This window comes from Bombina bombina, chromosome 2, assembly GCF_027579735.1.
Source record: "Bombina bombina isolate aBomBom1 chromosome 2, aBomBom1.pri, whole genome shotgun sequence".
NCBI classification, from domain to species: domain Eukaryota; kingdom Metazoa; phylum Chordata; class Amphibia; order Anura; family Bombinatoridae; genus Bombina; species Bombina bombina.
Window position 1 is genome coordinate 21,097,264 of NC_069500.1, and position 22,633 is coordinate 21,119,896.

At 39.9% G+C, this 22,633-nt stretch overlaps 1 protein-coding gene across 1 annotated transcript in view; it reads right to left on the reverse strand.

The window, feature by feature from the left end:
* ARID3C (AT-rich interaction domain 3C) overlaps positions 1–22,633 on the reverse strand; it is a 448,387-nt gene that overhangs the window by 184,544 nt on the left and 241,210 nt on the right. Inside the window, exon 3 of the mRNA XM_053700979.1 lies at positions 1,165–1,237. Coding sequence (XP_053556954.1) covers positions 1,165–1,237 — 73 coding nt within the window. The remainder of the gene's footprint in view (positions 1–1,164; positions 1,238–22,633) is intronic.

The window sequence follows — 22,633 nt, forward strand, 5'->3', positions numbered from 1 at the left end:
CTGCGGCTAACGCCGGGTTTGTAAAAACCCGTAATACCAGCGCTGTTTGTTGGTGAGCGGTGAGCAGAAACTGCTCGTTAGCACCGCACGGCTTTACCGACAAAACTCGTAATCTAGCCGAATGGTTTGTAATTCAGCAATGGGGTGTTTTAACAATAACATTACATGAATGCATTTCAGTTTGGAATAGAATTAACTTTACAATAAAATGTTTATAACAAATTCTAATAAAAACCACCTCTGTTCCACTCATAAATTTTACTGTGCATGAAGCATAAAGACATAAATCTGTACCAGCCTGATCAGGTGCCATGTCTGAGTGTGAGTGCCATGTCTGAGTGTGAGTGCCATGTCTGAGTGTGAGTGCCATGTCTGAGTGTGAGTGCATGAGACATCTGCCTTATATTTCTCTTGATGTCCTGAGAACCATATGACAGTAGTGATTACAACCATGTTATACATTGTTGTAACCACGACTACTACACAGTGCTCAGCATGTATGCATGCGCCTAAAGCTACCTCAGTATGCTCTCACGGAAATTAGCTACAATTTAATAAAGGAAACCAAGATAAAGAGGTAGATTTGATAAGAGATTTAATAGTAACATTTATTTCTAGCAGGGTCTGTACCTAGAGATAAACAAGACCAGACCTCTAACTAAGAACAAGATGTTAGTTTTACATTAGTGACACAACATTTGGCTAATATAGAGGTATTAACCCCATGTATTACACATATATTTCTATACTTGTACATCACTCTTGCAGTCATTTAAAGGGATATTAAATAGCTTGAGGTATTAATAGAACTGTGTAGTTATCTGTAGTAAAATATACGTTCATTTTTTTATTATCCCCCTTTTAATTTAATTTAGCTCTGACTTTCCAAGGCTAACCCTGCAACATATATTTCACAGAATTGACTTTAACAGACAGCAAAGGCAAAACAATGTACTATATACTAACATAATTCCCATGGATAGCCTTGTTGTCTGTAGACTTGAGACAAGATTGGCTTCCCCATATTAGGCAGGTGGAGTCTTGTTGTTAAGTTGATTACTGTGCCTTTAAGCCATGTAAAATGTCATAACTTGTGTTCCTGAGCTAGGGTGGCCAGACACAGCAGACTGATAGCGACAAGACAATAAATAAATGGAAGCTCACCTCGTTTCTGCATATAGCTGAACAGATCGTCGAGGAATTCTTTCCGTTTGGGGTCATCATCGAGTTCATACAACTGAAAAATAAAAATAGTGTTCATTAAAAACACAACTTGATTATTAAATATATAAACATTATTTTTGTTTTTGAATTGTTCATATGAGCAGTTAAGCCCTGCACTGCAAATGGTCTGCACGCAAAATGCACCGTTAATATCTGTACTCTTGTTAGCTAAATTCTCAGTATTTTGCAGTCCAGAGACACACCCCTTAAAGCATACTTGAGTATGGCTATCTTATTTAGCTGACACAGAGCAGGTGTAAGGATTTTTGACAACTAAGAAGAAGATACATTTTTCCATCCCCTCAACAAATATTGTACCTTGTTGTTACTGCTTCTTGATAAAATATTTGTGTTACATTAGCTGGCAATAGTGCGCTTTAGTTATGATTAATTATAGAGAATATAGATTGCCATCATCACATCAAAACCCTTCAGCTAATCTACTGTGTTCAAAAAGCAGTTTCATATAGTAATGGTGGCATAGAAAACTCATTGTAATACTGTTGTCCCTGGCAGTTATACAAGTGAGCGTGCACTTTTGATCGTCCTTTATATCTATATCTATTTATCTATCTATTTATTTAGCAGTACTGCTAGATATTTGTCAACAATGTGCACCTCCATCTCTATCTATATCATATATCCTATTTATCTATCTATCTCTCTGTCTGTCTGTCTATCTATCTATCTGTAAGTCTATCAATCTGCCTGTCTATCTATCTATCTATCTATCTATCTATCTATCTATCTATCTATCTGTTATCTATCTTTCTATATATCTATCTAGCAGTACTGCTAGATATTTATCAGCAATGTGCACCTCCATCTCTACCTATATCATATATCCTATCTATCTATCTATCTATATGCTATCTCTCTATCTATCTATATGCTATCTATCTATCTATCTATCTATCTATCTATGTCTGTCTATCTATTATCTATCTATCAATCTATCTACCTGTCTAAGTCTTTCTATCTGCCTGCCTGTCTATCTATATATATTTCACTTAACAGTATTTCCTAAATTAGCTTTTTGTCCCGTCCAGTAAAATAAAACAATGCAGTGTGGCACTTTTAGTAAAAAGTTTGTCATTATTGTCACTTCTTTCAGGAAAACCAACATGCTGAGGTTTACGCCGCAGCTGCTGAATACGAATGTTATTTGGCCACTCATTTCCCTAACGTTGGCACATGCTTGTCTGTGCCATAAGAACTGCTGGTAAAAACGTACACAGCCAACAGTGCATGATGGTAGCGCTCAGATCTGGACCCTATAACAGCGACAATTATCACACTGCCCGGCCAGTACCCCCTCTGTGTGTACAGCCCAAACTTAATGATGTTATGAAACACGGAGCGGGGACTGAGAGAGTAATAATTGCTGGGTCGAGAGGCCGTTCGATCGCTGCAAGAAAAGAGACACATAGATCAATAGGGACAGGGATTGAGTGAAGAGCTGGGGAGGGCAGGTGTTACAACACACTGAGACACAGAACTGTAACCCTTTAGCTGCCACACGCTTCGTTCTAACTGGCTGTGCCCATTATAGGGACCAATGAATAAACCACAGAACTTCTGTGTTAGATAAATGCTTTAGCACAATAATAATTTGCTTAACAAATGATGTAACATCACCTAGAAACTAAAGCCATTTCTACTGATATTAAATGACAAGAGATCTCTAAATTCTGCCATAATGTGATCTTTATTTGTATTACTGGTTGTGTGGCACTGGCAGTACCAGGGGCACACAAGGCTGTGGTTGTATTTAGCAAATAACTCCTCCTGAAAGAAAACAAAAACTAATTGTGTGACCATATGCCAGTATCTAAAGAATACAGAAAGTCATATCCATGGGAGACGATGTAATTGTTATTGTATTCCAAAATATTCTAACATTCAATTAAAGGGACACTGAACCCAAAATTTTTCTTTCATGATTCAGACAGAGCATGCAATTTTAAGCCACTTTCTAATTTATTCCTATTATCAATTTTTCTTCGTTCTCTTGCTATCTTTATTTTAAAAAGAAGACATCTAAGCTTTTTTTTTTAATTAAGTACTATGGACAGCACTTTTTTATTGGTGGATGAGTTTATCCACCAATCAGCAAGAACAACCCAGGTTGATCACCAAAAATGGGCCGGCATCTAAACTTACTTTTTTGCATTTCAAATAAAGATACCAAGAGAATGAAGACAATTTGATAATAGGAGTAAATTAGAAAGTTGCTTAAAATGTCATGCTCTATCTGAATCACGAAAGAAAAAATTTGGGTACAGTGTCCCTTTAAATATATAAATATAGGGTATATGCAACATATGACTAGAAGGGGATGCAGGGTCATGGGGTCTAACGATGGTATATGACTGGCAGGGGAAGCAGGGCAATGTATACTGATCTGAAGTATAATATGGGCATATAGCTGGCAGGGGAAGCAGAGCTGTGTATTCTGATCTGAAGTATAATATGGGCATATAGCTGGCAGGGGAAACAGAGCTGTGTATACTGATCTGAGGTATAATATGGGCATATAGCTGGCAGGGGAAGCAGAGCTATGTATACTGATCTGAGGTATGATATGGGCATATAGCTGGCAGGGGAAGCAGAGCTGTGTATTCTGATCTGAGGTATGATATGGGCATATAGCTGGCAGGGGAAGCAGAGCTGTGTATTCTGATCTGAGGTATGATATGGGCATATAGCTGGCAGGGGAAGCAGAGCTATATATACTGATCTGAGGTATAATATGGGCATATAGCTGGCAGGGGAAGCAGAGCTGTGTATTCTGATCTGAGGTATGATATGGGCATATAGCTGGCAGGGGTAGCAGAGCTGTGTATTCTGATCTGAGGTATGATATGGGCATATAGCTGGCAGGGGAAGCAGAGCTATGTATACTGATCTGAGGTATGATATGGGCATATAGCTGGCAGGGGAAGCAGAGCTATGTATACTGATCTGAGGTATAATATGGGCATATAGCTGGCAGGGGAAGCAGAGCTATGTATTCTGATCTGAGGTATGATATGGGCATATAGCTGGCAGGGGAAGCAGAGCTGTGTATTCTGATCTGAGGTATGATATGGGCATATAGCTGGCAGGGGAAGCAGAGCTGTGTATTCTGATCTGAGGTATGATATGGGCATATAGCTGGCAGGGGAAGCAGAGCTGTGTATTCTGATCTGAGGTATAATATGGGCATATAGCTGGCAGGGGAAGCAGAGCTATGTATTCTGATCTGAGGTATGATATGGGCATATAGCTGGCAGGGGAAGCAGAGCTATGTATACTGATCTGAGGTATGATATGGGCTATAGCTAGCAGGGGAAGCAGAGCTATGTATACTGATCTGAGGTATGATATGGGCATATAGCTGGCAGGGGAAGCAGAGATGTGTATTCTGATCTGAGGTATGATATGGGCATATAGCTGGCAGGTGAAGCAGAGATGTGTATTCTGATCTGAGGTATGATATGGGCATAAAGCTGGCAGGTGAAGCAGAGCAGTGTATACTGATCTGAGGTATGATATGGGCATATAGCTGGCAGGGGAAGCAGCGCTATGTATACTGATCTGAGGTATGATATGGGCTATAGCTGGCATGGGAAGCAGAGCTGTGTATTCTGATCTGAGGTATAATATGGGCATATAGCTGGCATGGGAAGCAGAGCTATGTATTCTGATCTGAGGTATAATATGGGTATATAGCTGGCAGGGGAAGCACAGCTGTGTATTCAGATCTGAAGTATGATATGGGCATATAGCTGGCAGGGGAAGCAGAGCTGTGTATACTGATCTGAGGTATGATATGGGCATATAGCTGGCAGGGGAAGCAGAGCTATGTATTCTGATCTGAGGTATGATATGGGCATATAGCTGACAGGGGAAGCAGAGCTATGTATACTGATCTGAGGTATAATATGGGCATATAGCTGGCAGGGGAAGCAGAGCTATGTATACTGATCTGAGGTATAATATGGGCATATAGCTGGCAGGGGAAGCAGAGCTGTGTATTCTGATCTGAGGTATGATATGGGCATATAGCTGGCAGGGGAAGCAGAGCTGTGTATTCTGATCTGAGGTATGATATGGGCATATAGCTGACAGGGGAAGCAGAGCTATGTATACTGATCTGAGGTATGATATAGGCATATAGCTGGCATGGGAAGCAGAGCTGTGTATTCTGATCTGAGGTATAATATGGGCTTATAGCTGGCATGGGAAGCAGAGCTGTGTATTCTGATCTGAGGTATGATATGGGCTTATAGCTGGCAGGGGAAGAAGAGCTGTGTATTCTGATCTGAGGTATGATATGGGCATATAGCTGGCAGGGGTAGCAGAGCTGTGTATTCTGATCTGAGGTATGATATGGGCATATAGCTGGCAGGGGTAGCAGAGCTGTGTATTCTGATCTGAGGTATGATATGGGCATATAGCTGGCAGGGGAAGCAGAGCTGTGTATTCTGATCTGAGGTATGATATGGGCATATAGCTGGCAGGGGAAGCAGAGCTGTGTATTCTGATCTGAGGTATGATATGGGCTTATAGCTGGCAGGGGAAGAAGAGCTGTGTATTCTGATCTGAGGTATGATATGGGCATATAGCTGGCAGGGGTAGCAGAGCTGTGTATTCTGATCTGAGGTATGATATGGGCATATAGCTGGCAGGGGTAGCAGAGCTGTGTATTCTGATCTGAGGTATGATATGGGCATATAGCTGGCAGGGGAAGCAGAGCTGTGTATTCTGATCTGAGGTATGATATGGGCATATAGCTGGCAGGGGAAGCAGAGCTGTGTATTCTGATCTGAGGTATGATATGGGCATATAGCTGGCAGGGGAAGCAGAGCTGTGTATTCTGATCTGAAGTATAATATGGGCATATAGCTGGCAGGGGAAGCAGAGCTGTGTATACTGATCTGAGGTATGATATGGGCTATAGCTGGCAGGGGTAGCAGAGCTGTGTATTCTGATCTGAGGTATAATATGGGCATATAGCTGGCAGGGGAAGCAGAGCTGTGTATTCTGATCTGAGGTATAATATGGGCATATAGCTGGCAGGGGAAGGAGAGCTGTGTATTCTGATCTGAGGTATAATATGGGCATATAGCTGGCAGGGGTAGCAGAGCTGTGTATTCTGATCTGAGGTATGATATGGGCATATAGCTGGCAGGGGTAGCAGAGCTGTGTATTCTGATCTGAGGTATGATATGGGCATATAGCTGGCAGGGGTAGCAGTGCTATGTATTCTGATCTGAGGTATGATATGGGCTATAGCTGGCAGGGGAAGCAGAGCTGTGTATTCTGATCTGAGGTATGATATGGGCATATAGCTGGCAGGGGTAGCAGAGCTGTGTATTCTGATCTGAGGTATGATATGGGCATATAGCTGGCAGGGGTAGCAGAGCTGTGTATTCTGATCTGAGGTATGATATGGGCATATAGCTGGCAGGGGAAGCAGAGCTGTGTATTCTGATCTGAGGTTTGATATGGGCATATAGCTGGCAGGGGAAGCAGAGCTGTGTATTCTGATCTGAGGTATGATATGGGCATATAGCTGGCAGGGGAAGCAGTGCTACGTATACTGATCTGAGGTATGATATGGGCATATAGCTGGCAGGGGAAGCAGAGCTGTGTATTCTGATCTGAGGTATGATATGGGCATATAGCTGGCAGGTGAAGCAGCGCTATGTATTCTGATCTGAGGTATGATATGGGCATATAGCTGGCAGGGGTTGCAGAGCTATGTATACTGATCTGAGGTATGATATGGGTATATAGCTGGCAGGGGAAGAAGAGCTGTGTATTCTGATCTGAGGTATGATATGGGCTATAGCTGGCAGGGGTAGCAGAGCTGTGTATTCTGATCTGAGGTATGATATGGGCATATAGCTGGCAGGGGAAGCAGAGCTGTGTATTCTGATCTGAGGTATAATATGGGCATATAGCTGGCAGGGGAAGAAGAGCTATATATACTGATCTGAGGTATGAAACTAATAAGGTATACCAAAGCGCCAACTATACGAAGGCTGGGTCTGGACCTAATGCAATATTGTCAAACGATTACAATAAACAATTTATTGAGTACACAAATAAGTTAAAAACATGGATCCATGTATAAACAATCAAATTTATACAACAATAATAGCTAAATGAATAGTTAAAACAAATAGTTATGTAACGGATATAGCATTTAAAATTGTGCAAACATTGCTCTTAAAAATATTCATAAAAAATCCAAATTTAGTATAAGGCTCACAACAGAAATTCAACTTTGTGTTTACCATATACACATACACAAATTTGTACAGCAATAATAGCTAAATGAATAGTTAAAACAAATAGTTAAATAGCAGATATGGCATTTAAAATTGTGCAAACAATGCTCTTAAAAAATATTCCGAAAAAATTCCAAATTAAGTATAAGGCTCACAACAAAAATTCAACTTTGTGTTTACCACATACACATAATAGGTGAAATATATTAGTCAGTTATATAATATTATCTAACCAATAATGTTCTCGATTCTATGCAATACTAAATATTGCCAATAGTGACTAATGTGTAAGGCTCTGAGTAAGACCTTTAACTGTGTGTTTACCACATACGCAATGTCAAGTAAAAAATATTGTGACAGCAGTAAGCCAATGTAAAGAATGTGTATCAAAAAAGTTGTGTGCAAAAATTAGTGTACAAAAGATATTAATGGTCAAAAAATAGGTTGATCTTCAAAAAACGTGAATTAAGAACAAAGATTGTGAAAAATGAAAAACCAAAAATTTACAAAAACATTGTGGTGTGTTCCAATAGTAACTTATATAAATGTAAATGATAGTCCAAAAAATAGTCCAACAGTGAAAACTTAATAGAAAAAATAATCCAACAATAAATTATAATAAGTAGTGTGTCTCTTTAAGAAAAAACAATAATCCTTAAAGTGTTGTGAATCCTAACAGCAATAGTTATGGTGATTTTCCAAGTATTTTATACTGAATAGCAGTGTCAGTACTTGCTAGCCATAGTAGCCAAGTGTGTTATACTGAATAGCAGTGTCAGTACTTGTTAGCCATAGTAGCCAAGTGTTTTATACTGAATAGCAGTGTCAGTACTTGTTAGCCATAGTAGCCAAGTGTGTTATACTGAATAGCAGTGTCAGTACTTGTTAGCCATAGTAGCCAAGTGTGTTATACTGAATAGCAGTGTCAGTACTTGTTAGCCATAGTAGCCAAGTGTTTTATACTGAATAGCAGTGTCAGTACTTGCTAGCCATAGTAGCCAAGTGTGTTATACTGAATAGCAGTGTCAGTACTTGTTAGCCATAGTAGCCAAGTGTTTTATACTGAATAGCAGTGTCAGTACTTGCTAGCCAAGTGTTTTATACTGAATAGCAGTGTCAGTACTTGTTAGCCAAGTGTTTTATACTGAATAGCAGTGTCAGTACTTGCTAGCCAAGTGTTTTATACTGAATAGTAGTGTCAGTACTTGATAGCCAAGTGTGTTATACTGAATAGCAGTGTCACTACTTGTTAGCCAAGTGTTTTATACTGAATAGCAGTGTCAGTACTTGCTAGCCATAGTAGCCAAGTGTGTTATACTGAATAGCAGTGTCAGTACTTGATAGCCAAGTGTGTTATACTGAATAGCAGTGTCACTACTTGTTAGCCAAGTGTTTTATACTGAATAGCAGTGTCAGTACTTGCTAGCCATAGTAGCCAAGTGTGTTATACTGAATAGCAGTGTCAGTACTTGCTAGCCATAGTAGCCAAGTGTTTTATACTGAATAGCAGTGTCAGTACTTGTTAGCCATAGTAGCCAAGTGTTTTATACTGAATAGCAGTGTCAGTACTTGTTAGCCAAGTGTTTTATACTGAATAGCAGTGTCAGTACTTGCTAGCCAAGTGTTTTATACTGAATAGCAGTGTCAGTACTTGTTAGCCAAGTGTTTTATACTGAATAGCAGTGTCAGTACTTGCTAGCCAAGTGTTTTATACTGAATAGCAGTGTCAGTACTTGTTAGCCAAGTGTTTTATACTGAATAGCAGTGTCAGTACTTGCTAGCCAAGTGTTTTATACTGAATAGCAGTGTCAGTACTTGCTAGCCAAGTGTTTTATACTGAATAGCAGTGTCAGTACTTGTTAGCCAAGTGATTTATACTGAATAGCAGCGTCAGTACTTGCTAGCCAAGTGTTTTATACTGAATAGCAGTGTCAGTACTTGCTAGCCTTTTCCAACCCAAAATTCTATCTTCTTGGCAAATATTTTGTTATAATCCCTGGATGATCCTTCTATAAAAGAAAGATATGATGGTGTAGATTGTTTTTAGATCAATAGAAAATGAAATTGTGCTTACCAGTCGACGCGTTTCGGTCACAAAGAGACCTTTATCAAGACTGAGGTATGATATGGGCATATAGCTGGCAGGGGAAGCAGAGCTGTGTATTCTGATCTGAGTTATGATATGGGCATAAAGCTGGCAGGGGAAGCAGAGCTATGTATTCTGATCTGAGGTATGATATGGGCATATAGCTGGCAGGGGAAGCAGAGCTATGTATACTGATCTGAGGTATGATATGGGCATATAGCTGGCAGGGGTAGCAGAGCTGTGTATTCTGATCTGAAGTATAATATGGGCATATAGCTGGCAGGGGAAGAAGAGCTGTGTATTCTGATCTGAGGTATGATATGGGCATATAGCTGGCAGGGGTAGCAGAGCTGTGTATTCTGATCTGAAGTATAATATGGGCATATAGCTGGCAGGGGAAGAAGAGCTGTGTATACTGATCTGAGGTATGATATGGGCATGTAGCTGGCAGGGGAAGCAGAGCTGTGTATTCTGACCTGAGGTATGATATGGGCTATAGCTGGCAGGGGAAGCAGAGCTGTGCATTCTGATCTGAGGTATGATATGGGCATATAGCTGGCAGGGGAAGCAGAGCTGTGTATTCTGATCTGAGGTATGATATGGGCATATAGCTGGCAGGGGAAGCAGAGCTGTGTATTCTGATCTGAGGTATGATATGGGCATATAGCTGGCAGGGGAAGCAGAGCTATGTATTCTGATCTGAGGTATGATATGGGCATATAGCTAGCAGGGGAAGCAGAGCTATGTATACTGATCTGAGGTATGATATGGGCATATAGCTGGCAGGGGAAGCAGAGCTGTGTATTCTGATCTGAGGTATGATATGGGCATATAGCTGGCAGGGGAAGCAGAGCTGTGTATTCTGATCTGAGGTATGATATGGGCATATAGCTGGCAGGGGAAGCAGAGCTATGTATACTGATCTGAGGTATGATATGGGCTATAGCTGGCAGGGGAAGCAGAGCTGTGTATACTGATCTGAGGTATGATATGGGCATATAGCTGACAGGGGAAGCAGAGCTGTGTATTCTGATCTGAGGTATGATATGGGCATATAGCTGGCATGGGAAGCAGAGCTGTGTATTCTGATCTGAGGTATAATATGGGTATATAGCTGGCAGGGGAAGCAGCGCTGTGTATTCTGATCTGAGGTATGATATGGGCATATAGCTGGCAGGGGAAGCAGAGCTATGTATACTGATCTGAGGTATGATATGGGCATATAGCTGGCAGGGGAAGCAGAGCTATGTATTCTGATCTGAGGTATGATATGGGCTATAGCTGGCAGGGGAAGAAGAGCTATATATACTGATCTGAGGTATGATATGGGCATATAGCTGGCAGGGGAAGCAGAGCTGTGTATTCTGATGTGAGGTATGATATGGGCATATAGCTGGCAGGGGAAGCAGAGCTGTGTATTCTGATCTGAGGTATGATATGGGCATATAGCTGGCAGGGGAAGCAGAGCTGTGTATTCTGATCTGAGGTATGATATGGGCATATAGCTGGCAGGGGAAGCAGAGCTATGTATACTGATCTGAGGTATGATATGGGCATATAGCTGGCAGGGGAAGCAGAGCTATGTATTCTGATCTGAGGTATGATATGGGCTATAGCTGGCAGGGGAAGAAGAGCTATATATACTGATCTGAGGTATGATATGGGCATATAGCTGGCAGGGGAAGCAGAGCTGTGTATTCTGATGTGAGGTATGATATGGGCTATAGCTGGCAGGGGAAGAAGAGCTATATATACTGATCTGAGGTATGATATGGGCATATAGCTGGCAGGGGAAGCAGAGCTGTGTATTCTGATGTGAGGTATGATATGGGCATATAGCTGGCAGGGGAAGCAGAGCTGTGCATTCTGATCTGAGGTATGATATGGGCATATAGCTGGCAGGGGAAGCAGAGCTGTGTATTCTGATGTGAGGTATGATATGGGCATATAGCTGGCAGGGGAAGCAGAGCTGTGTATTCTGATCTGAGGTATGATATGGGCATATAGCTGGCAGGGGAAGCAGAGCTATGTATACTGATCTGAGGTATGATATGGGCATATAGCTGGCAGGGGAAGCAGAGCTATGTATTCTGATCTGAGGTATGATATGGGCTATAGCTGGCAGGGGAAGAAGAGCTATATATACTGATCTGAGGTATGATATGGGCATATAGCTGGCAGGGGAAGCAGAGCTGTGTATTCTGATGTGAGGTATGATATGGGCATATAGCTGGCAGGGGAAGCAGAGCTGTGCATTCTGATCTGAGGTATGATATGGGCTATAGCTGGCAGGGGATATGGGAAAAATAATTGAATGTGTTATCTGGAGACATAAAACTCAGATTTTTCTTTTTTCATTTACAGATAGATACACCAACGTGACACTAATTTTTTTAACATAATAACAACTATTTATTCCCTTTTAACAACAAAGGTAATAGAATATTTTTATATAACTTGATTACAAGGATATGAAACCCAACAGTGAGTCAGACAGAACATACACTTTTTAAAACGTTTTCAATTTACTTCTATTATTAAATTGCTTTGTTCCCGTGATATTCTGTGTTATAGAGATACCGAGGTCGCATCTGGAGCAATACATGGTAGGAAATAGTGCTGCCCTCTAGTGCTTTTGCAAATGCATAACATTCTTGTAAAACTGCTGCCATATAGTGCTCAAGACACGTGCACGCTCCTAAGTATACCTCCCTGCTTTTCAAAAAAAACAGAATTTATGTTTACCTGATAAATTACTTTCTCCAACGGTGTGTCCGGTCCACGGCGTCATCCTTACTTGTGGGATATTCTCTTCCCCAACAGGAAATGGCAAAGAGCCCAGCAAAGCTGGTCACGTGATCCCTCCTAGGCTCCGCCTACCCCAGTCATTCGACCGACGTTAAGGAGGAATATTTGCATAGGAGAAACCATATGATACCGTGGTGACTGTAGTTAAAGAAAATAAATTATCAGACCTGATTAAAAAACCAGGGCGGGCCGTGGACCGGACACACCGTTGGAGAAAGTAATTTATCAGGTAAACATAAATTCTGTTTTCTCCAACATAGGTGTGTCCGGTCCACGGCGTCATCCTTACTTGTGGGAACCAATACCAAAGCTTTAGGACACGGATGATGGGAGGGAGCAAATCAGGTCACCTAGATGGAAGGCACCACGGCTTGCAAAACCTTTCTCCCAAAAATAGCCTCAGAAGAAGCAAAAGTATCAAACTTGTAAAATTTGGTAAAAGTGTGCAGTGAAGACCAAGTCGCTGCCCTACATATCTGATCAACAGAAGCCTCGTTCTTGAAGGCCCATATGGAAGCCACAGCCCTAGTGGAATGAGCTGTGATTCTTTCGGGAGGCTGCCGTCCGGCAGTCTCGTAAGCCAATCTGATGATGCTTTTAATCCAAAAAGAGAGAGAGGTAGAAGTTGCTTTTTGACCTCTCCTTTTACCGGAATAAACAACAAACAAGGAAGATGTTTGTCTAAAATCCTTTGTAGCATCTAAATAGAATTTTAGAGCGCGAACAACATCCAAATTGTGCAACAAACGTTCCTTCTTCGAAACTGGTTTCGGACACAGAGAAGGTACGATAATCTCCTGGTTAATGTTTTTGTTAGAAACAACTTTTGGAAGAAAACCAGGTTTAGTACGTAAAACCACCTTATCTGCATGGAACACCAGATAAGGAGGAGAACACTGCAGAGCAGATAATTCTGAAACTCTTCTAGCAGAAGAAATTGCAACCAAAAACAAAACTTTCCAAGATAATAACTTAATATCAACGGAATGTAAGGGTTCAAACGGAACCCCCTGAAGAACTGAAAGAACTAAGTTGAGACTCCAAGGAGGAGTCAAAGGTTTGTAAACAGGCTTGATTCTAACCAGAGCCTGAACAAAGGCTTGAACATCTGGCACAGCTGCCAGCTTTTTGTGAAGTAACACAGACAAGGCAGAAATCTGTCCCTTCAGGGAACTTGCAGATAATCCTTTTTCCAATCCTTCTTGAAGGAAGGATAGAATCTTAGGAATCTTTACCTTGTCCCAAGGGAATCCTTTAGATTCACACCAACAGATATATTTTTTCCAAATTTTGTGGTAAATCTTTCTAGTTACAGGCTTTCTGGCCTGAACAAGAGTATCGATAACAGAATCTGAGAACCCTCGCTTCGATAAGATCAAGCGTTCAATCTCCAGGCAGTCAGCTGGAGTGAGACCAGATTCGGATGTTCGAACGGACCTTGAACAAGAAGGTCTCGTCTCAAAGGTAGCTTCCATGGTGGAGCCGATGACATATTCACCAGATCTGCATACCAAGTCCTGCGTGGCCACGCAGGAGCTATCAAGATCACCGACGCCCTTTCCTGATTGATCCTGGCTACCAGCCTGGGGATGAGAGGAAACGGCGGGAATACATAAGCTAGTTTGAAGGTCCAAGGTGCTACTAGTGCATCCACTAGAGCCGCCTTGGGATCCCTGGATCTGGACCCGTAGCAAGGAACTTTGAAGTTCTGACGAGAGGCCATCAGATCCATGTCTGGAATGCCCCACAGTTGAGTGACTTGGGCAAAGATTTCCGGATGGAGTTCCCACTCCCCCGGATGCAATGTCTGACGACTCAGAAAATCCGCTTCCCAATTTTCCACTCCTGGGATGTGGATAGCAGACAGGTGGCAGGAGTGAGACTCCGCCCATAGAATGATTTTGGTCACTTCTTCCAACGCCAGGGAACTCCTCGTTCCCCCCTGATGGTTGATGTACGCAACAGTTGTCATGTTGTCTGATTGAAACCGTATGAACTTGGCCCTCGCTAGCTGAGGCCAAGCCTTGAGAGCATTGAATATCGCTCTCAGTTCCAGAATATTTATCGGTAGAAGAGATTCTTCCCGAGACCAAAGACCCTGAGCTTTCAGGGATCCCCAGACCGCGCCCCAGCCCATCAGACTGGCGTCGGTCGTGACAATGACCCACTCTGGTCTGCGGAAGGTCATCCCTTGTGACAGGTTGTCCAGGGACAGCCACCAACGGAGTGAGTCTCTGGTCCTCTGATTTACTTGTATCCTCGGAGACAAGTTTGTATAGTCCCCATTCCACTGACTGAGCATGCACAGTTGTAATGGTCTTAGATGAATGCGCGCAAAAGGAACTATGTCCATTGCCGCTACCATCAAACCTATCACTTCCATGCACTGCGCTATGGAAGGAAGAGGAACGGAATGAAGTATCCGACAAGAGTCTAGAAGTTTTGTTTTTCTGGCCTCTGTCAGAAAAATCCTCATTTCTAAAGAGTCTATTATTGTTCCCAAGAAGGGAACCCTTGTTGACGGAGATAGAGAACTCTTTTCCACGTTCACTTTCCATCCGTGAGATCTGAGAAAGGCCAGGACGATGTCCGTGTGAGCCTTTGCTGGAGGACGGGACGACGCTTGAATCAGAATGTCGTCCAAGTAAGGTACTACAGCAATGCCCCTTGGTCTTAGCACAGCTAGAAGGGACCCTAGTACCTTTGTGAAAATCCTTGGAGCAGTGGCTAATCCGAAAGGAAGCGCCACGAACTGGTAATGTTTGTCCAGGAATGCGAACCTTAGGAACCGATGATGTTCCTTGTGGATAGGAATATGTAGATACGCATCCTTTAAATCCACCGTGGTCATGAATTGACCTTCCTGGATGGAAGGAAGAATTGTTCGAATGGTTTCCATTTTGAACGATGGAACCTTGAGAAACTTGTTTAAGATCTTGAGATCTAAGATTGGTCTGAACGTTCCCTCTTTTTTGGGAACTATGAACAGATTGGAGTAGAACCCCATCCCTTGTTCTCCTAATGGAACAGGATGAATCACACCCATTTTTAACAGGTCTTCTACACAACGTAAGAATGCCTGTCTTTTTATGTGGTCTGAAGACAACTGAGACCTGTGGAACCTCCCCCTTGGGGGAAGCCCCTTGAATTCCAGAAGATACCCTTGGGAGACTATTTCTAGCGCCCAAGGATCCAGAACATCTCTTGCCCAAGCCTGAGCGAAGAGAGAGAGTCTGCCCCCCACCAGATCCGGTCCCGGATCGGGGGCCAACATTTCATGCTGTCTTGGTAGCAGTGGCAGGTTTTTTGGCCTGCTTTCCCTTGTTCCAGCCTTGCATTGGTCTCCAAGCTGGCTTGGCTTGAGAAGTATTACCCTCTTGCTTAGAGGACGTAGCACTTTGGGCTGGTCCGTTTCTACGAAAGGGACGAAAATTAGGTTTATTTTTGGCCTTGAAAGGCCGATCCTGAGGAAGGGCGTGGCCCTTACCCCCAGTGATATCAGAGATAATCTCTTTCAAGTCAGGGCCAAACAGCGTTTTCCCCTTGAAAGGAATGTTAAGTAGCTTGTTCTTGGAAGACGCATCAGCTGACCAAGATTTCAACCAAAGCGCTCTGCGCGCCACAATCGCAAACCCAGAATTCTTAGCCGCTAACCTAGCCAATTGCAAAGTGGCGTCTAGGGTGAAAGAATTAGCCAATTTGAGAGCATTGATTCTGTCCATAATCTCCTCATAAGGAGGAGAATCACTATCGACCGCCCTTACCAGCTCATCGAACCAGAAACACGCGGCTGTAGCGACAGGGACAATGCATGAAATTGGTTGTAGAAGGTAACCCTGCTGAACAAACATCTTTTTAAGTAAACCTTCTAATTTTTTATCCATAGGATCTTTGAAAGCACAACTATCTTCTATGGGTATAGTGGTGCGTTTGTTTAAAGTGGAAACCGCTCCCTCGACCTTGGGGACTGTCTGCCATAAGTCCTTTCTGGGGTCGACCATGGGAAACAATTTTTTAAATATGGGGGGAGGGACGAAAGGAATACCGGGCCTTTCCCATTCTTTATTTACAATGTCCGCCACCCGCTTGGGTATAGGAAAAGCTTCTGGGAGCCCCGGGACCTCTAGGAACTTGTCCATTTTACATAGTTTCTCTGGGATGACCAACTTGTCACAATCATCCAGAGTGGATAATACCTCCTTAAGCAAAATGCGGAGATGTTCCAACTTAAATTTAAACGTAATCACATCAGGTTCAGCTTGTTGAGAAATGTTCCCTGAATCAGTAATTTCTCCCTCAGACAAAACCTCCCTGGCCCCATCAGACTGGTTTAGGGGCCCTTCAGAACCATTATTATCAGCGTCGTCATGCTCTTCAGTATCTAAAACAGAGCAGTCGCGCTTACGCTGATAAGTGTGCATTTTGGCTAAAATGTTTTTGACAGAATTATCCATTACAGCCGTTAATTGTTGCATAGTAACCTCTCAAAAACAAGTGCGCAACACCGGCGCGAAAATGAGGCTCTGCCTATGATTTGGGAAAGCCCCTAAAGAATAAGGTGTCTAAAACAGTGCCTGCCGATATAATCTTATCAAAATACCCAGATTAAATGATTCCTCAAGGCTAAATATGTATTAATAATGAATCGATTTAGCCCAGAAAAAGTCTACAGTCTTAATAAGCCCTTGTGAAGCCCTTATTTACTATCTTAATAAACATGGCTTACCGGATCCCATAAGGAAAATGACAGCTTCCAGCATTACATCGTCTTGTTAGAATGTGTCATACCTCAAGCAGCAAGAGACTGCTCACTGTTCCCCCAACTGAAGTTAATTCCTCTCAACAGTCCTGTGTGGAACAGCCATGGATTTTAGTAACGGTTGCTAAAATCATTTTCCTCATACAAACAGAAATCTTCATCTCTTTTCTGTTTCTGAGTAAATAGTACATACCAGCACTATTTTAAAATAACAAACTCTTGATTGAATAATAAAAACTACAGTTAAACACTAAAAAACTCTAAGCCATCTCCGTGGAGATGTTGCCTGTACAACGGCAAAGAGAATGACTGGGGTAGGCGGAGCCTAGGAGGGATCATGTGACCAGCTTTGCTGGGCTCTTTGCCATTTCCTGTTGGGGAAGAGAATATCCCACAAGTAAGGATGACGCCGTGGACCGGACACACCTATGTTGGAGAAAAGATACCAAGTAAATTATAAAGTCGTTTTAAATTGGATGTTCATGAAATAAAAAAACACAATGTCACACTTTCTATCAGTAAAATAAATAACACAATGTCACACTTTCTATCAGTAAAATAAAAAAACACAATGTCACACTTTCTATCAGTAAAATAAATAACACAATGTCACACTTTCTATCAGTAAAATAAATAACACAATGTCACACTTTCTATCAGTAAAATAAATAACACAATGTCACACTTTCTATCAGTAAAATAAATAACACAATGTCACACTTTCTATCAGTAAAATAAAAAACACAATGTCACACTTTCTATCAGTAAAATAAAAAACACAATGTCACACTTTCTATCAGTAAAATAAAAAACACAATGTCACACTTTCTATCAGTAAAATAAATAACACAATGTCACACTTTCTATCAGTAAAATAAATAACACAAAGTCACACTTTCTATCAGTAAAATAAAAAACACAATGTCACACTTTCTATCAGTAAAATAAATAACACAAAGTCACACTTTCTATACGTAAAATAAAAAACACAATGTCACACTTTCTATCAGTAAAATAAATAACACAATGTCACACTTTCTATCAGTAAAATAAATAACACAAAGTCACACTTTCTATCAGTAAAATAAAAAACACAATGTCACACTTTCTATCAGTAAAATAAAAAACACAATGTCACACTTTCTATAACTAAAATAAAAAACACAATGTCACACTTTCTATCAGTAAAATAAAAAAACACAAAGTCACACTTTCTATCAGTAAAATAAATAACACAATGTCACACTTTCTATCAGTAAAATAAAAAAACACAATGTCACACTTTCTATCAGTAAAATAAAAAAACACAATATCACACTTTCTATCAGTAAAATAAAAAACACAATGTCACACTTTCTATCAGTAAAATAAATAACACAAAGTCACACTTTCTATCAGTAAAATAAATAACACAATGTCACACTTTCTATCAGTAAAATAAAAAAAACACAAAGTCACACTTTCTATCAGTAAAATAAATAACACAATGTCACACTTTCTATCAGTAAAATAAATAACACAATGTCACACTTTCTATCAGTAAAATAAATAACACAATGTCACACCTTCTATCAGTAAAATAAAAAAACACAATGTCACACTTTCTATCAGTAAAATAAATAACACAATGTCACACTTTCTATCAGTAAAATAAAAAAACACAAAGTCACACTTTCTATCAGTAAAATAAATAACACAATGTCACACTTTCTATCAGTAAAATAAATAACACAAAGTCACACCTTCTATCAGTAAAATAAATAACACAATGTCACACTTTCTATCAGTAAAATAAATAACACAATGTCACACTTTCTATCAGTAAAATAAATAACACAATGTCACACTTTCTATCAGTAAAATAAAAAAACACAATGTCACACTTTCTATCAGTAAAATAAATAACACAATGTCACACTTTCTATCAGTAAAATAAATAACACAATGTCACACTTTCTATCAGTAAAATAAATAACACAATGTCACACTTTCTATCAGTAAAATAAAAAAACACAATGTCACACTTTCTATCAGTAAAATAAAAAACACAATGTCACACTTTCTATCAGTAAAATAAAAAAACACAATGTCACACTTTCTATCAGTAAAATAAAAAACACAATGTCACACTTTCTATCAGTAAAATAAAAAAACACAATGTCACACTTTCTATCAGTAAAATAAAAAACACAATGTCACACTTTCTATCAGTAAAATAAATAACACAATGTCACACTTTCTATCAGTAAAATAAAAAAACACAATGTCACACTTTCTATCAGTAAAATAAATAACACAATATCACACTTTCTATCAGTAAAATAAATAACACAATGTCACACTTTCTATCAGTAAAATAAAAAAACACAATGTCACACTTTCTATCAGTAAAATAAATAACACAATGTCACACTTTCTATCAGTAAAATAAATAACACAATGTCACACTTTCTATCAGTAAAATAAATAACACAATGTCACACTTTCTATCAGTAAAATAAATAACACAATGTCACACTTTCTATCAGTAAAATAAATAACACAATGTCACACTTTCTATCAGTAAAATAAATAACACAATGTCACACCTTCTATCAGTAAAATAAAAAACAAAGTCACACTTTCTATCAGTAAAATAAAAAACAAAGTCACACTTTCTATCAGTAAAATAAAAAAAAGGAAGAAAAGGGAAAAAAAAATGCTGTAAATCAAAAGAAAACCCAAAACGAAATGAATTTGCTGATCTGATGACTCCGGGGATTAAACTCCTCAGCTGCTGCAGTTTTATCGCTAATCAACTGAACCATCCCTGGGTCACTCAGAAATTATTAAAGGGACACTCAACCCAATTTTTTTCTTCCGTGATTCAGATAGAGGATGAAATTTTAAGCAACTTTTTAATTTACTCCTAGTATCAAATTTTCTTCATTCTCTTGGTATCTTTATTTTAAATGCCAGCCCATTTTTAGTGAACAACCTAGGTTGTTCTTGCTGATTGGAGGATAAATTCATCCACCAATAAAAAAAGTGCTGCCCACAGTCTGAAGTTCTGAACCAAAAAAAAGCTTAGATGCATTATTTTTAAAATAAAGATAGCAAGAGAATGAAGAAAAATTGATAATAGGAGTAAATTAGAAAGTTGCTTAAATTGCATGCTCTATCTGAATCCCGAAAGAAAAAAATTGGGTTCAGTGTCCCTTTAAAGGGACATTAAAGTTATTTTAATATATGCACAACGTTATATATCAGCAAGTCAATACTGCATTGCAAAAACATCTGTATACAAAACAAGTGTATTATTTGTATTGCTTTATTAAGTTAGTTAGAGACTAGTGAAGCTGGAGAGGCTGTGTAGCATGTCGCAGGGTCAGCCAAACTGCAGCAGACTTAAAGGGACATGATACTCATATATGTTCATATTTCTAAATGTATTACAGTACATTGTCTTCTGAAAAATAAACTAACTTCTTGTGGAATTTGTCTCTTACAACCAGTAAGCAAAACACCCCAAGGTATCTGTTACACTTTAGATTTGAACAGCTTTTACTTAATCATTTTTATGCAAATACTTTTAACAGCTTTATATTCATAACAGACCAATGCTTAGTATAATGTCCCTTTAATAGGACATTAATCACCTCCATGTAATAATTGTGTTTGCCCCACACACTCTAAAGCTAATTCTGTAACCTGCAAATCAAATTAGCTAAGTTGTAGCATTGTGAGAACCAAGTTGAATGAATGTGCAGTGTAAAAAGTGCTGTTATCTAATAACAAATCATTAAATCCATAACACAATATAAAAACATAAAAGAACACAGAGTAACGAGGGACAAACAGGGGCAAAAAGTAAATACTCTAAAGCTATTGCACTGGTGCTCAACTTCTGCAAAGCATTTAAACACATAGATAGAGTCAACTCCAGAGAAGCAATGCACTATTGGGCACTAGCTGAACACATCAAATGAGCCAATGACAAGAGGCATATGTGTGTAGCCAAATCATCAACTAGCTCCTAGTAGTGCAGTGCTGATCCTACGCCTACCTAGTTATGCTTTTTAATAAGATACTCAGGTCAGATTAAAGGGATAGGAAAGTGAAAAATTAAACTTACATGATTCAGATAGAGCATCTCATTTTATTTTAAATTCACTTCTATTTTCAAATGTGCTTCGTTCTCTTGGTATTCCTTGTTAAAAAAGAATATGCACGTATCCTACACTAGTGGGAGCTAGCTGCACACATTTGTCTTTTGTGATTGGCTAAATAGATGTGTTCAGCTAGAGGATAACAAGAGAATGAAACAAATTTGATAATGGAAGTAAATTGGAAAGCTGATTTTTATTGTATGCTCTATTGAAATCGTGAAATAAAATGTTGGGGTTTCCTGACCCTTTAAGCTTTCATGATTCAGATAGAGCTGCAATTTTAAACAACTTTCTAATTTACTTCCATTGACAAAATGTGCACAGTCTTTTTATATTTACACTTTTTGTGTCACCAGCTACTACTGAGCATGTGCAAGAATTCACAGACTATACTTATATGCACTTGTGATTGGCTGATGGCTGTCACATGATACAGGGAGAGAGGAAATTGACATAACTTTGAAATTTGTCAGAAAAAAAATCTACTACTTATTTAAAGTTCAGAGTAAGTGCTATTGCATTTTGTTGTTATTATGCATTTGTTTATTATGCAAATCTACTGTAATTTCTAGTCAGTAATAACAGAAGCACATTATAAAATGCTTTTCGTGTTCTATTTATTTTTAATTTCTTTGGTTACAATAAATATAAATAGTTACATTTTAGTATTATTACGTATTAATAACATAGGGCTAGATTTATCAACCCTGAGGCGTATAGGGGGGCATATACGCGCCCCTGTACGCCTCAGCTCGCCTGTGGCGGGGCGCAATTACCCGCAGGTAATTAACATTGCACACAAGCGCAATTTTGCGCTCGCGTGCAATCCCGCCCCCTGCCCGCGCACAGCCAAGAATAGATGTGGCGAAGATGTTAGGGAAGCAGCGGTCTGGTGACCGCTGCTTGATAAATCGCGGCGAGCAAGTTCTTGTGAGAACTTGCTGCCGCAGGGGCTTGATAAATCTAGCCCATAGTATTCAGCTGCTACACATGGTATATGCAAGAGTCTGTGACAGCAGTTAGTCATTAGATTGGTAATTTATTGTGGCAGAGACGTACTATGTACCCTTCAGCCTGTACAAGTACATTAGCGTAATATGACTTCTCTATTAACCCCAGACAATAGATGACTGAGCCTGGGGACACTGCAGGTACGGACGTTTAGGAAGTGAACCATTTGCATGCACGCAAATTATGACAGCAGTCAATAGCTGGCTCTGACACGGAGGATAATAATTTAGGGTTTGCAATTCAAATGTTAATCTGTCCAAAAGCAACACAAGATACTATAGAGAGGAGCTTCCTTAATCCCCTTTGTTGTATCGTG